At 42.1% G+C, this 13192-nt stretch overlaps 1 protein-coding gene across 3 annotated transcripts in view; it reads right to left on the reverse strand.

Annotated features, from left to right (window-relative positions):
- LOC129505755 (quinone oxidoreductase-like protein 2) overlaps window positions 1–13192 on the reverse strand; it is a 29292-nt gene that overhangs the window by 6647 nt on the left and 9453 nt on the right. For all 3 annotated transcript variants that reach the window (XM_055318999.1, XM_055319000.1, XM_055318998.1), the window contains 2 exons: window positions 10493–10674; window positions 7674–7902 (listed from right to left, as the gene is read on the reverse strand). In XM_055318999.1, coding sequence (XP_055174974.1) covers window positions 7674–7902; window positions 10493–10674 — 411 coding nt within the window. The remainder of the gene's footprint in view (window positions 1–7673; window positions 7903–10492; window positions 10675–13192) is intronic.

Raw genomic sequence — 13192 nt, forward strand, 5'->3', positions numbered from 1 at the left:
TTTTGCATGTAAATATTTATAAAAATGTAGCACACATTTACCTAACTTCTTTGGAGGGTAACATTGGTGGGAAGCATAAACTTTTTGTTCCATGATTTGGGAATCTCATAATTTTTTTTTAAATGTTTTCTTTTTTTTAATATTTTTTTTTAGGATAGTAACACAGAGAGAGAGAGAGAGAGGGGCAGAGAGAGAAGCAGGCTCCATGCACTGGGAGCCCAACATGGGATTCGATCCCGGGTCTCCAGAATCACGCCCTGGGCCAAAGGCAGGTGCCAAACCGCTGCGCCACCCAGGGATCCCCGGAATCTCATAATTTTGAACATCCGTGATTCTCCCTCCTGCTTTTCAGGTGTTGTTATTTTTTTTCTTTTTTTTTTCTTTTTTTTTTTTTGTTCTGTTATTTCTATGTCCATTTGCCACTTCCACTGTGACTGTAGATGCATCTAAAAATAACCCAACTCTGTCCCCTTTCTACCTTGTGGTTTCTATCTGGGGTGGGAAAACAACCAGTGGCCTTAAGGACTGGATGTTTAATAAGTGTGATAAGGCTCTGAGTGAGAAACTGAGAAGGAAAGTGCAGGGCATTAGACCAGAGTCTTTTGAAAGCTAATTCAGATGCCTGGGGACATTTTGCTCCTTCTGTTTTCTACAGGCTGTGCCACGGATAGGGAAGCTGCTCCATACTGCTCCCCAGAGGCATCCAGAGACTGGTTCCCAGAACCCTCCCTCGCAATGGGTGAAGCTATAATTAAATTTGTCTCTGGAGATATGCAACCCGGAATGTGAGGACGGGTGAGGATATTGCTTTTGTTTTAGGTGCCGCTGCTGGAATTTTTAATTACCTTATCAAGCAGGAATAATCAGAGTAAGCTATGGCTCCCTAAATATATCGTGCTCATTCACGCCTCCTTAGAAACCAGCTCTTCCCCCTATCATAACACCCTGTCCTGAGAGCGACAAAACAAAGGAATTCCTTAAGTCTTAGTTTTTATTGACTGACATCCAGAATGTACCCAGTGAATGTTGATAAATAAAACAAACTCAGTGTGAATTTTTTCCATTAACAGTCAGTGGCTTAAATATGATTATGGTCCTGCAAGGTGATACTTGCTAAAATATCTAAACTTTTTTTGTTTGTAACTGAATCATTTTTTAAAAATTCATAAAGCTGGAAATGATCAAATGCTGTTTTTTTTTCATTGTCAACAGTGGTGTGTCATTTTATGTATGTTCCTAATGCTTATGGAACTCTCCCAAAATAAAGTTATTCAGAAAGAAAAAATAAATAAATAAAAATAAAATAAAACAAACTCATGAATGAATGAATATACCTGGGACTGAGTGGGATTGTTTTTAAAAGGTAAAAATGTTTTGTTACTGATACACAGTCACAGTTGAATTATATTCATCATGTCACTGCTTGAATCTGAATCTTCTTTTAAAAGTCAGTCAAGGCAGTTTACCAAAAAAGAGATACAGATGACAAATAAGCATATGAAAAGATGCTCAAGATCATTATTCAATAGAAATGCAAATTAAACCCACAATCAGATACCCCTAGATACCTATTGGAATGGCAAAAATTAAGGAAAAGAATCTGTCAGTATGAAGTTCTGACAGATGCCCAACAACTAGACTCTAATATTGTTGGTGGAAATGCAAAGTAATACCACCTCTCTGATATGCAGTTGGTAGTTTATTAAAAGTTAAATGTAGGGATGCCTGGGTGGCTCAGCGGTTGAGCACCTCCCTTCGGCCCCGGGAGTGACCCTGGAGTCCCAGGATCGAGTCCCAGTCAGGCTCCCTGCATGGAGCCTGCTTCTCCCTCTGTTTGTGTCTCTGCCTCTCTCTCTCTCTCTCTCTCTCTGTGTGTGTCTCTCATGAATAAATAAATATCTTTTTTAAAAAAAGTTAAATCTATAGTAGCAAATCAGTACAAATAAAATCCTTAAGTGTACAAATAAACAATGTACACTGGAGTATCAGTTTTTCATTCAGAATACACTGAAAAATAGAAACCCCACATGTTATGTACGGCTTTGGTAGGAATGCAATAGTAGTGGCTGTGTCTTCAAAACCTGGACAGTAGAGACAGCGCCAGAAGCACTTGTAACAAGGCAAGAAGAGAAAGCTGTGGATACAGTCAAGTCTCTTCTTGAGCATAGATATCTGTTATTTGTAGGATTCTGCATAGATTTCTTTTAAATGGACATTTCTACCTAATGACATTAACTAGACACCATCAGAGACTGGGAGGAATGAAACCGCTCTGTAAATAAAGCCAACTAAATGTATGCGAATTTATAAAAGTTAAACCTATGCTTAGTACATGACACACAAACTCCAGTCCTAAAATCACACACACACAAAAAAGTCTATACAAAACTTGCACATGAAGGTTTATAGAAGACTTATTAATAATCACCAGAAACTAAAAATAATCAAGCAACTATTAATTGATAAATGAAAAAATAAGTTGTGGAACACCCTCACAATGAAACACTCTTCAGCAGTACAGGAAAAAAAAAAATGAACAAATTATTGATATGCACAAACATGGGTGAGCCTCGGAAGTATGATGCCAGGTTTTAAAGAAGCCAGGTTGAAAAGACTACCTCTTATATGACTCCATTTATAGGACATTCTGAAAAGGTAAAATACAAGGAGAGAAAACAGACCCATGGTTGCCAGGGGCTGTGGGATAGGAGAAGGGGATTGATGACAAAGGGGCACAGGGCACTTTTCAGAGTGATGGCAATGTTCTATATCTCGACTGCAGTGGGGTAGTTACATGAATACATGTATTTGTCAAAGCTCAGAGTGAATTTTACCAAATGTAGATGATATCTCAATAAACCTAACATTTAAAAAAAGAAATCTCAAGCCATGTGTTATTAAACACAAATGTAAACAAATCTTCAGAACTGTCAGTCTTGGTTCCTTAGAAAATAGAGCCTAGGGGATCCCTGGGTGGCTCAGCGGTTTGGCGCCTGCCTTCGGGGCAGGGCGTGATCCTGAAGTCCTGGATCGAGTCCCACATCAGGCTCCCTGCATGGAGCCTGCTTCTCCCTCTGCCTGTGTCTCTGCCTCTCTCTCTCTCTCTCATGAATAAATAAGTAAAATCTTTTAAAAAAATAAAAATAAATAAAATAGAGCCTAGGGGCACCTGGGTGGCTCAGTCAGTTAAGCATCTGCCTTCAGCTCAGGTCACAATCTCAGAGTCCTGGGATCAAGTCTCAAGTGGAGCTCCTTGCTCAGCAGGGAGTCTGCCACTCCCCCTACTTGTGCTCTCTCTGTCAAATAAATAAATAAAATCTTAAAAAAAAAAGAAAAAAAAGAAAGAAAAGAAAAGAAAATAGAGCTTAGTCAAAATGTATGCCCTAGGGGCACTTGGTTAGGCTCAGTAGGTTAAGTCCCACTCTTGATTTTGGCTCAGATCATGATCTCAGGGTTGTGGGATGGAGCCCAGGTCAGGCTCTGTGCTCAGTGGGGAGTCTCCTTGGGATTCTCTGTCTCCCTCTGGCCCTCTCCCTGCTCGCTCTCTCAAATAAATAAATCTTTAGGAAAAAAAAAAAATCTGGGATCCCTGGGTGGCGCAGCGGTTTGGCGCCTGCCTTTGGCCCAGGGCACGATCCTGGAGACCAGGGATCAAATCCCATGTCGGGCTCCCGGTGCATGGAGCCTGCTTCTCCCTCTGCCTATGTCTCTGCCTCTCTCTCTCTGTGTGTGTGACTATCATAAATAAATAAAAAAATAAATAAAAAATAAATAAAATTTTAAAAAAGAAAAAAAAATCTATGCCCTAATGCTTCACTGGAATCCCAGGGAAACAAGGGTGAGGGAAAAGGTGAAGTGAATCAAGGAAGGAGGTGTGTGTTACTGATCCTGAACTGGTCACAGCTCCGGGGGGACATACAGCTAGAGGACCTCTCCAGAGAGGCCATATAGAACCTACTGCATGTCAACATACTCTATTAGAAGAAACAAAGGCAGCAATTTGTCTCCTGTCTTTCATTTGTCAAATCCTGTCCCATGCAGTAAACTCTATCTACAACTTCCCAGTTGCATTACCCAGACCTCCACATCCAATTTCTGGGGAAGCCAGCGCTTCCTTAAGACCAGAACTGTGCACCAGGTCTGCAGCAGCTCCCACCCGCTGAAAGGCACAGTGGAGGCCCTGCCTAGGATCGGACCTCCTGCCAGAGAAAGCACGCAACCACCAAGTGTTAGGAGATGAGTCTTAGGGAAAGGGTCTGACTATATGACAACAGGGTAAGTGATGTGAGCCATCTGTAGAAAAGTGTGACAAGTGGCCAAGGCGTGGGGCAGGTGTCGCTGGCAAGTATGGAGAACCCCAGAAAATAGGTATGGAATAGTGGATTCAAATTAATACATTACCTAAACTTAAAGAGTAACTTAATTTTTAAGAATATTCCACAGAATGGGATGCCTGGGTGACTCGGTGGTTGAATGTCTGCCTTCAGTTCAGGGTGTGATCCTGGGGTCCTGGGATTGAGTCCAGCATTGGTCTCCCCGCGGGGAGCCTGCTTCTCTCTCTGCCTGTGTCTCTGCCGCTCTCATGAATAAATAAATAAATATTTAAAAAAAAAAAAGAATATTCCACAGATACACTCACAAAACTTAAGTAAACAATTTCTATCTATCAAATCTATTCACGTAGTGACCTCACCTGACCTTTACATGATAAACAAGTTCAGATCTCTGAGAAGTAAGTAGTATGTCTAGTTGAGACGTGTGTGAGCATCTCCCTACAGAAAGCAGACTTGGCACATCTGAATAAGGCCATCTCCTGGACAGATCACAGGGCTCATTCCTGGCCTACCCATCATGGCACAGATGCAACACTTCAGAAAACAATAAATTCTAGTTAAAATTCAAAATCCAAAGACTGTCTCTCTACTCCTACCCATGAAATGTTAACGTAAATGTGTTACATTTCATGCGAACTGAAAAAGCTCAACTCTGTATTTTATCATGGCCAGGTGTTTTGCTTTAAACAATATATTGTTTGCTATGTACTTTTATATGTGTTATCTTATTTGATCTTCACAAAGACCTCAGTAGACAGAGTGTATCACTGCCCCCATTACAGATGAGGAAACTAAGGCACATAGATGTGAGCAATTTGTCCATAGCCAGTCAAGTGTTAGGGTCAGGATCTGAACTCAGGTGGTCTGACCTGATAGCCCCCTTACTCTTAATCAGTCATTCAACAGATACATGAGTACCTGCCAGCATCTGGAGACAAGGAGATGCATGGCCCCTGCCCACATGGAGTTTATGGTCTATGGGAATGACAAGCATTGAACAATGACAAGTAGGCAAAGAAAAAGCACTGAGTGCTATGGAAGTTCATACCTCATGTCTATTAGGTAGGTTATGGTACAAAGTATGTAGTCATACTATACTACTGATAATATCAACTATCAAGGTCAAATCTATAAGCCCATAGATTAAGGAGAAAATCAAGCTAGAAAGCACTGGTATCTCTGGTCATTATACGTATATACTTGTTTACATATATACAGTGGTCATTTTCTGAGTCTAGGCAGGTTCTGATAGTTTTTTCTAATACGTTAACTGATTTACATGAAAAATATTACCCAGGTTAAGTGAAATTAACTATTTACATTCATTTAATCATCTTCATTTTATTTTTTTTAAAGATTTTACTTACTTGAGAGAGAGAGAGAGAGAGAGAGCCAACTGGGAGAATGGGCAGAGAGAGAAGCAGGCTCCCCACTGATCAGAGAGCCCAACCTGGGGCTTGATTCCAGAACCCTGAGATTATGATCTAAGCTGAAGGCAGACATTTAACAGACTGAGCCACCCAGGTGCCCTTAGTCATCTTCAGTGTAAAAGAACAAAATATATAAATTCTGGTAGTGCTTGGAAAGTTCAAGGTTTTTGGTTGTTTTAACTGTAAGATAGCTCTTTCACATAGACAATTCTCTGATAGATGGACAAACTTTATACTCTAGAATAAGGTTTGTAAGAAGCAACTTCCTGGCTTGTTTGAGGAGAGTCCGATATAGCCATAAGGCACCCAATCTGGTGTCGAACCCACCTGGCCTGGATTCCAGGTCTGTCACTTACTACATAATACCAAGCGGGTTTCTTAGCCTCCACGAGTCTTGATTTCTTCCTCTATAAAACATGATAAAAATGGTTCGTACCTCAAGGGAGCATTATGAAGATGAAATGAGAAAATAGATGTCAGAGTGCTTGACCCTCAGTATGCACCTAAATATATAGGAGCTGCCACTTCTACTACCTTCCTCTAAGTAGTTTACAAACTGGAAAAAGAGAGAGAGAGAGAAGAAATAGTCAACAGAGGGTGTGTGAATGAGATGAAATCGTTAGGGAGAATGGTTTCAGAGGGCCCGGTGACAGCAGGAAGGTCAGCAGGCTGGGAAAGACCAGAAAAACCCTACATTCTGAGCAGTCAATGGAAAGGAGCAGGGCAAACAGAAGCTGACAGGGAGTCAGTAATTAAATAGCTAATTCATGTTTAAGAGAAGAGAGAACTTCAACGTGAGTGATTAGAACAATAATCCAGGGGCGCCTGGGCGGCTCAGTGATGGAGCATCTGCCTTTGGCTCAGGGTGTGATCCCAGGGTCCTAGGATCGAGTCCTACATTGGGCTTTCCGCAGGAAGCCTGCTTCTCCTTCTGCCTGTGTCTTGCCTCTCTCTGTGTGTCTCTCATGAATAAATAAAAAAAATCTTTTTTTTTTAAATAAATAAAATCTTTAAAAAAGAAGAAGAAGAAGAGGAGGAGGAGGAGGAAGAAAGTAAACCAGATTTGAGAATATGCCCCATCCTAGAGAAAAACATAAAAATGGAAGGCATGGTGAGCAAGGAAGTCTGGCACTGCCAGCTCAGCTCCAGGCCCCACAAATCTGCATATGAATAAAACATCGCGCCCAAGGATAGCTGACTGGAGTTACCAAAACAGTTTTTTGAGCATTAAACAAATGAAACCGAAAAGAAAAAAAAGGACTTCACAGTGAATGCCTAACAGATTCACATTTACAACTATATTGCATATGCAATTACACTTTGGAGGAAGTTTAAGCCACATTAATGGGGCTGAGAGGGAATGAAGAAAGGGAGTGCATAGCCAACAAAATTAACTGCGGTGACTAATGGATGAATTACAGTCCTATGACGCGGGGCATGATTTAGTGTTTTGTTCACAGAACCTCAGCTTAGATCATCTGGCTGTACTTTAAAGCATCTGTTTTCTAAAATCAAAGGTCAAGTTAAATGCTTCCTTCTAAGACTTGTATGTTATGGAGTTCAGAGTTCATACAAACACGGGTAAATTATTTTCTAAAGTTCCATCACGTCCTTCTGTTTAAGAAACCAATGACAGAGGTAGAGCCCTTGAAATCTAGCTCCTTTATGGCTGGTGCAAATTCAGTTTCCCAGGTGGCTCATGAGGCCTGAGGCAACAGCCACACAACCCTGAAGACAAGGAGAAATCCTGTCACCCTGCAGCCTGTGAGACCCCATAATTCTGCACCGTGTTTGTACCTTTTCAATCCATAAAAGGAGGATCTATGGAATCCAGAGAGAAACTATCCAGTAGCTTGACACCAGAGATGTCCTGGCGTTAGCCACATCATATCCCTTCAGAGTATCTCACCTTCTCCAGCTTAAAAACTGCTCCGATGTGTGGCTGGATGCGCCCTTGCTGGCAGTACTGAAGAGCCGAGGACAGGGTTCTGGAGAAGATGGGAAAGTTCTGCTCTTTGTATCGGCTCCAGTACAGCCCCATGGCTGAGACATTCTTCAGGAGCAGAAGGTTGGCGGGCACAGAAGCAATGGTTCCTCCAGCAAAACCCACCACCACGATCCTGCCCTCCCACGCCAGGCTAGGGCAAGAAAGTACAAGGAATAGAAATTATTTTAAAAATTAGCAATGTATAGTCACACTGATCAGAATGGCTACCATAAAAACAACAACAACAGAAAATACCAAGTGTTAGTATAGAGGTTCCTCAGAAAATTAAAGAGAGGGCAGCCCGGGTGGCTCAGCAGTTTAGCGCCGCCTTCAGTCCAGGGCCTGATCCTGGGGCCACAGGATCGAATCCCACGTCGGGTTTCCTGCAGGGAGCCTGCTTCTCCCTCTGCCTGTCTCTCTCTCTCTCTCTCTCTCTCTCTGTCTGTCTTATGAATAAATAAATAAAATCTTTAAAAAAAAAAAAAAGAAAGAAAATTAAAGAGAGCTACCAGGGGCACCTGGGTGGCTCAATAGATTAAGCATCTGACTCTTGGTTTCAGCTCAGGTCATGATTTCATGGTATTGAGACAGAGCCCTATATGGGATCAGGCTCCCTGCTCAGCCCAGAGACTGCTCCAGATTCTTGTTCCCTTTCCCTTTGCTCCTCCTCCTGCTTGCCTAAGTGTACCCTCTCTCTTTCTCTCTCTAAAATAAATAAATAAAATCTTAAAAAAAAATAGAACTACCACATAATCCAGCAATACCATTCTGGGTCTAGATCCAAAATGACTGAAAACAAGGCCCTGAAGACATAGTTGCACTCCCGCATTCTCAGCAGCATTATCTACCATAGCCAAGAGGGAGAAGCAACCCAAACGTCCACCAACTGATAGATGAATAAACAGAATGTGTTATATACATACAATAGAATATTGTTCAGCCTTAAAAAAGAAGGACATCCTGTCTCATGCTATGACATGGATAAACTTTGGGGACATTGTGCTAAATGAAATAAGCAAGTTACAAACACTGTAAGATTTCGAACTTCAGAAGCAGGAATGAAGACAGACACTTTCATGAAGCATTATGTGCTTCACACAAAGATTTACTTTAGGACTCCTTAAGTTATGTGCTGCTCTAAAGAATTTTGAAGAATCTGTAGAAATTCATGAAAGTTTTCTGCAACCTACCATGAAAAGCACTATACAGTTCACACTAAGTAAGAAGTTATAAAAATAAATTTTGTAGGGACTCCTGGGTGGCTCAGCGGTTTAGCACCTGCCTTTGGCCCAGGGTGTGATTCCCGGAATCCCAGGATCAAGTCCCACATCGGGCTCCCTGCTTCTGCCTCTGCCTGTGTCTCTGACTCTTGCTCTGTGTGTCTCATGAATAAATAAATAAATAAAATCTTTTAAAAAAATAAAATAATTTTGTAAACATCTTTGATAAAGAATATGTGTATCTTTGTTTGGCTTTTGCCTTTTGCTTTTCTTCTTTAGAGAAAAACAAGAAGCCTTTGTGATAACACTATTACCCGTTACCCAGAAGGCAAGAAGAGCATGAGAGCAGTTCTCTGGCCTGGCTCCCCACTGAGTCAACACACTCCTTCCTTTGCTTCTCTGAGCACAGTACCACAATTCCACAGTACCACTCAGCACAGTACAGTGATGCTCAGTGGCCCTAGAGCCAAGTGGGTCCCTTCCGTAGGAAAGCTGTTCTCTCTGCTTCTGTTTCTTCCACTTTAAACTGAAATAAACCACAAAATTGTGCTTGCCAGGATGACATGAGAAATGAAACTAGTATTATCAGAACACGCTGGAGTCCCTGGTTAAAAGCAGAATGAGAGGGGCTCAGTCAGTTGGGTGTCTGTCGTCGGCTAGGGTCATGATCTCAGGGTTCTGGGATCTAGCCCCACATTGGGCTCCCCGTTCAGCATGGAATCTGCTTATACCTCTCTCTCTGCCTCTGCCCCCCACTTGTGCTCTCTCTGTCTCAAATAAATAAATAAAATCTTAAAAAAAAAAAAAAAGACAGAATGAGAATTGGTGTGGATACAACAGATCCACTAAAACTCTAATGATTTTTTTTAAATAAACCAAATCAAGGAGATACCTAAACTGCTGGCTGCCTCTGAAAGCAGTGAGATCAAGAGTCTGTGAAAGAAAGAAAGAAAAGAGGGAAAGAGAGAAAGAGAGAGAGAGAGAGAGAAAGAAAGAAAGAAAGAAAGAAAGAAAGAAAGAAAGAAAGGAAAGGAAAGGAAAGGAAAGGAAAGGAAAGGAAAGGAAAGGAAAGGAAAGGAAAGGAAAGGAAAGAAAGTCTGTACTTTGGTGCATAGTGAACCAGGGCCTGCCACTCAGGTCATTCTAACATCTGAACAGTGATCCCGATAATTACCCACACTATATATATATATATATATATAAAGTAAATGGGAGCCGGCATAGCTGAATTTAACACGTGCATAATTTCTAAAGCATTCAATATTGCCAGAGAGTCTGCAGTCATTTTTTGGATATTTTCCAGCTGGATATCTTGTTTTTCTATATTTAAGCATTTCCTGATTTTCCCTCTGCTTCTATTCCTTTTCACCCTCCCACTCAGCTGTTCTCGTTGAAGCCAATGCCTACAAGAAAAGTGAGCAGCTAAAATGGAAGAGAAGTAAGACTAGAAGGAAGACAGGTCTGAAAAGGCTTTAGCAGACCCCCAGGTCCAGCCCCCTCTGGAAAGACCATCACATGCACCTGCGGAGTGCCTCCAGGAAGACATCTCCTCCCACTGTGTCGATGACCACATTCACCCCAACACTGCCCACCAGCTTCCTCACAGCCTCCTTCAGGCCACCCTGACTATAGTTCACGACGGATTGCGCGCCCTTCTGCATCACAAGCTGGCACTTCTCGTCACTTCCGACAGCAGCTATCACCTGCATAGAGAACACAAAGCTTCTGGTGATCCAGGATATGTACCAAGAGAGGCTCATCCTACCCACCCAGCTTTCAACCAAAGGGAATAACCAACAAAACCAGTGTGACCAAAAAAAAAAAAAAAAACAGTGTGACCTTGCTGCCCTAGGACAAGCCCCAATCCTACACATCAGGGCCAACACACAGCACCATCACACTTGGCCCTCCACACCCACTGGCCATGGGATCCACATTTCCAGGAATCCTGGAAACCCAATGAGTCTAGCTAGGAGATGGTTCAGGAGATAATCAGAAAGTCTTTCCCAAAAATAGATTAAACCATCATTTATTGAGTACCTGCTATGAGTCAAGATAGCAAGATACAGCAGTGTGATGGTGGGGAAGTACAGATGGTGGCAGAAGTTCAAACGAGAGGTATCCAACCTAGTTTGAGATCTCAGAAGGCTTCCCAGAGGGTAAAACACAATTCAGTGGAAAGATCTTGAAGTTAGAAAGACCTGAGTTAAAATTCTGGCTCTGCTAATAACTAGCAGTGTCACCTACAACAAATTACTTAATAGGAACTAATTTACATAAAGCTTACTATGTGCCAGGTACTATTGTAAATGCTTTGCATATATTAATAACTCTCTTAGTCTTAGTAGCCCAATGATACACACACTATTAGCATCCCCCATTTTAGAGATGAAGAAACTAAAGCAAAAGAAGTTAAGGAACCTGCCCAAGGTCACATAACTAATGGGAGGCCCAACATCACACAACTAATGAGAAACAGAACTGGGACCCAACCCCAGGTTGTCCATCTCCAGACTTCATACTTTTAACCTCTATGCTGTCCACCAGCTTCCCTAAGCTCCAGTTACCTCGTCCGTAAAGCAAGATTTATTTTAAAAAAGCAAATGCAATACTGTCCGTAAAGCACTTGGAAAACAAAGTGTTAGATAAATTGAATCTATTGCTGCACATACACAATCATTTATTCTATTTAAGCCTCATAGAACATTATGGGGGGTAGGGAGGTATAATTACTCCCATTCTATAGATGGAGACACAGACCTAGAGGTTAAGTAATTAACTCAGGATTAGTCAGGAAGTAGGTGGTAGAAAACCATTCAAACCCAGTGGTGCTGCCGGACTCCAAAGCCCATGCTTTTCCATTCCATCACCCTGGGAGAAAACCATGCTTAACGCCGGGCAAGGATGACCATGGGCCAGACTGTGAGGCTGTGTGGGGTTCGGAAGCCTCCAGAAAAGCTTCAAACATGTAAGCACTGCCTAGAGGTACCTTGTTACTGGATAGCAACCACCAGCCCGAGCAGTTTGGCCCCAAGGTGACATCGAGAACTTGCATTCAAACACACAGCACCATCAGTGCCCTTAGAAGATTGCAAACTCACCCATAACTATTTGAAACCAAAAGCCACCCTCAAGTACTCCCCAGAGGAACCCTCAAGTAGCTTCACACAGCACCACAGAGGGCAGACACCAGGCTAGGGTCAGGGACTTGACACCAATCTTGATTCTCACAAGGGCGCCATTGAGACCTGCCACAAACCATTGTATCCCCTGGTGCCTCACTTTCTTTATCTGTGAAATAGGGATAATAAACACATTACCCCTCTCCCAGGGGTTTGTCAGGATCAGGGGTAATTGGTGTGGAGGCACTTTGAAAGCAATATGAAACGCTGTGAATAGAGGTTGTTCTCAAAATAACCTGTTCCAAGTGGGCGGCATGATGACACTTTTAAAGTTATTTTTATTATTTTGTTGTTGTTTGCTTTTGCTTAAAACCACTATGGTTGGGGTGCGTGGGTGGCTCAGTCAGTTGAGCATCTGCCTCCGGCTAGGGTCATGATACCGGGGTCCTGGGATGGAGCTCTGCATTGGGCTCTCAGCTCAGCAGGAAGTCTGCTTCTCCCTCTCCCTCTGCCTGCTGCTCCCCCCTGCTTCTGCTCGCTCTCTTTTGCTCTCTCTCTCTGTCAAGTGAATGAATAAAATCTTAAAACACACACACACACACACACACACACACACACCATTATGGCTACTCAAGAAAATACAGCTTGGATTAATTTTAATATCTGAATTGAAGTCAATTTTTCTCTCTACTTAACCTACTATCACTATTCAAAACAAATGGTGCAATTTTATCTTCCTAGGAATGGTAGTCAGCAGTTCTAGACAATGAGACTAATTTTGGTCTCCCCACTAAGAGGTGCTAAAAGCCCTTACTTTGACATGAAATGTGTTAATATTCCATGGAGAGCTTCTTGGTATCTAAAATTGCTTTCAGAACTCATATGCCCTTCCCAAAAAGAACTTAATGCAAAACAGGAGAGACGCCACCTGAAGAAATTCCAGAGCAATCCAATTATCTCCAAACCTGGGTATCTCGGTGCCTTCTGGATATCCCAACTACATGTTCCACAGAAACCTCACACTTAATACTTCCAAAACTGAGCTCACCATTTCCTCCTGTGTTCTCAACTGCAATAAATGGCAAATCCACAAGTTAAC

This window comes from Nyctereutes procyonoides, unplaced genomic scaffold (assembly GCF_905146905.1).
Source record: "Nyctereutes procyonoides isolate TBG_1078 unplaced genomic scaffold, NYPRO_anot_genome, whole genome shotgun sequence".
NCBI classification, from domain to species: domain Eukaryota; kingdom Metazoa; phylum Chordata; class Mammalia; order Carnivora; family Canidae; genus Nyctereutes; species Nyctereutes procyonoides.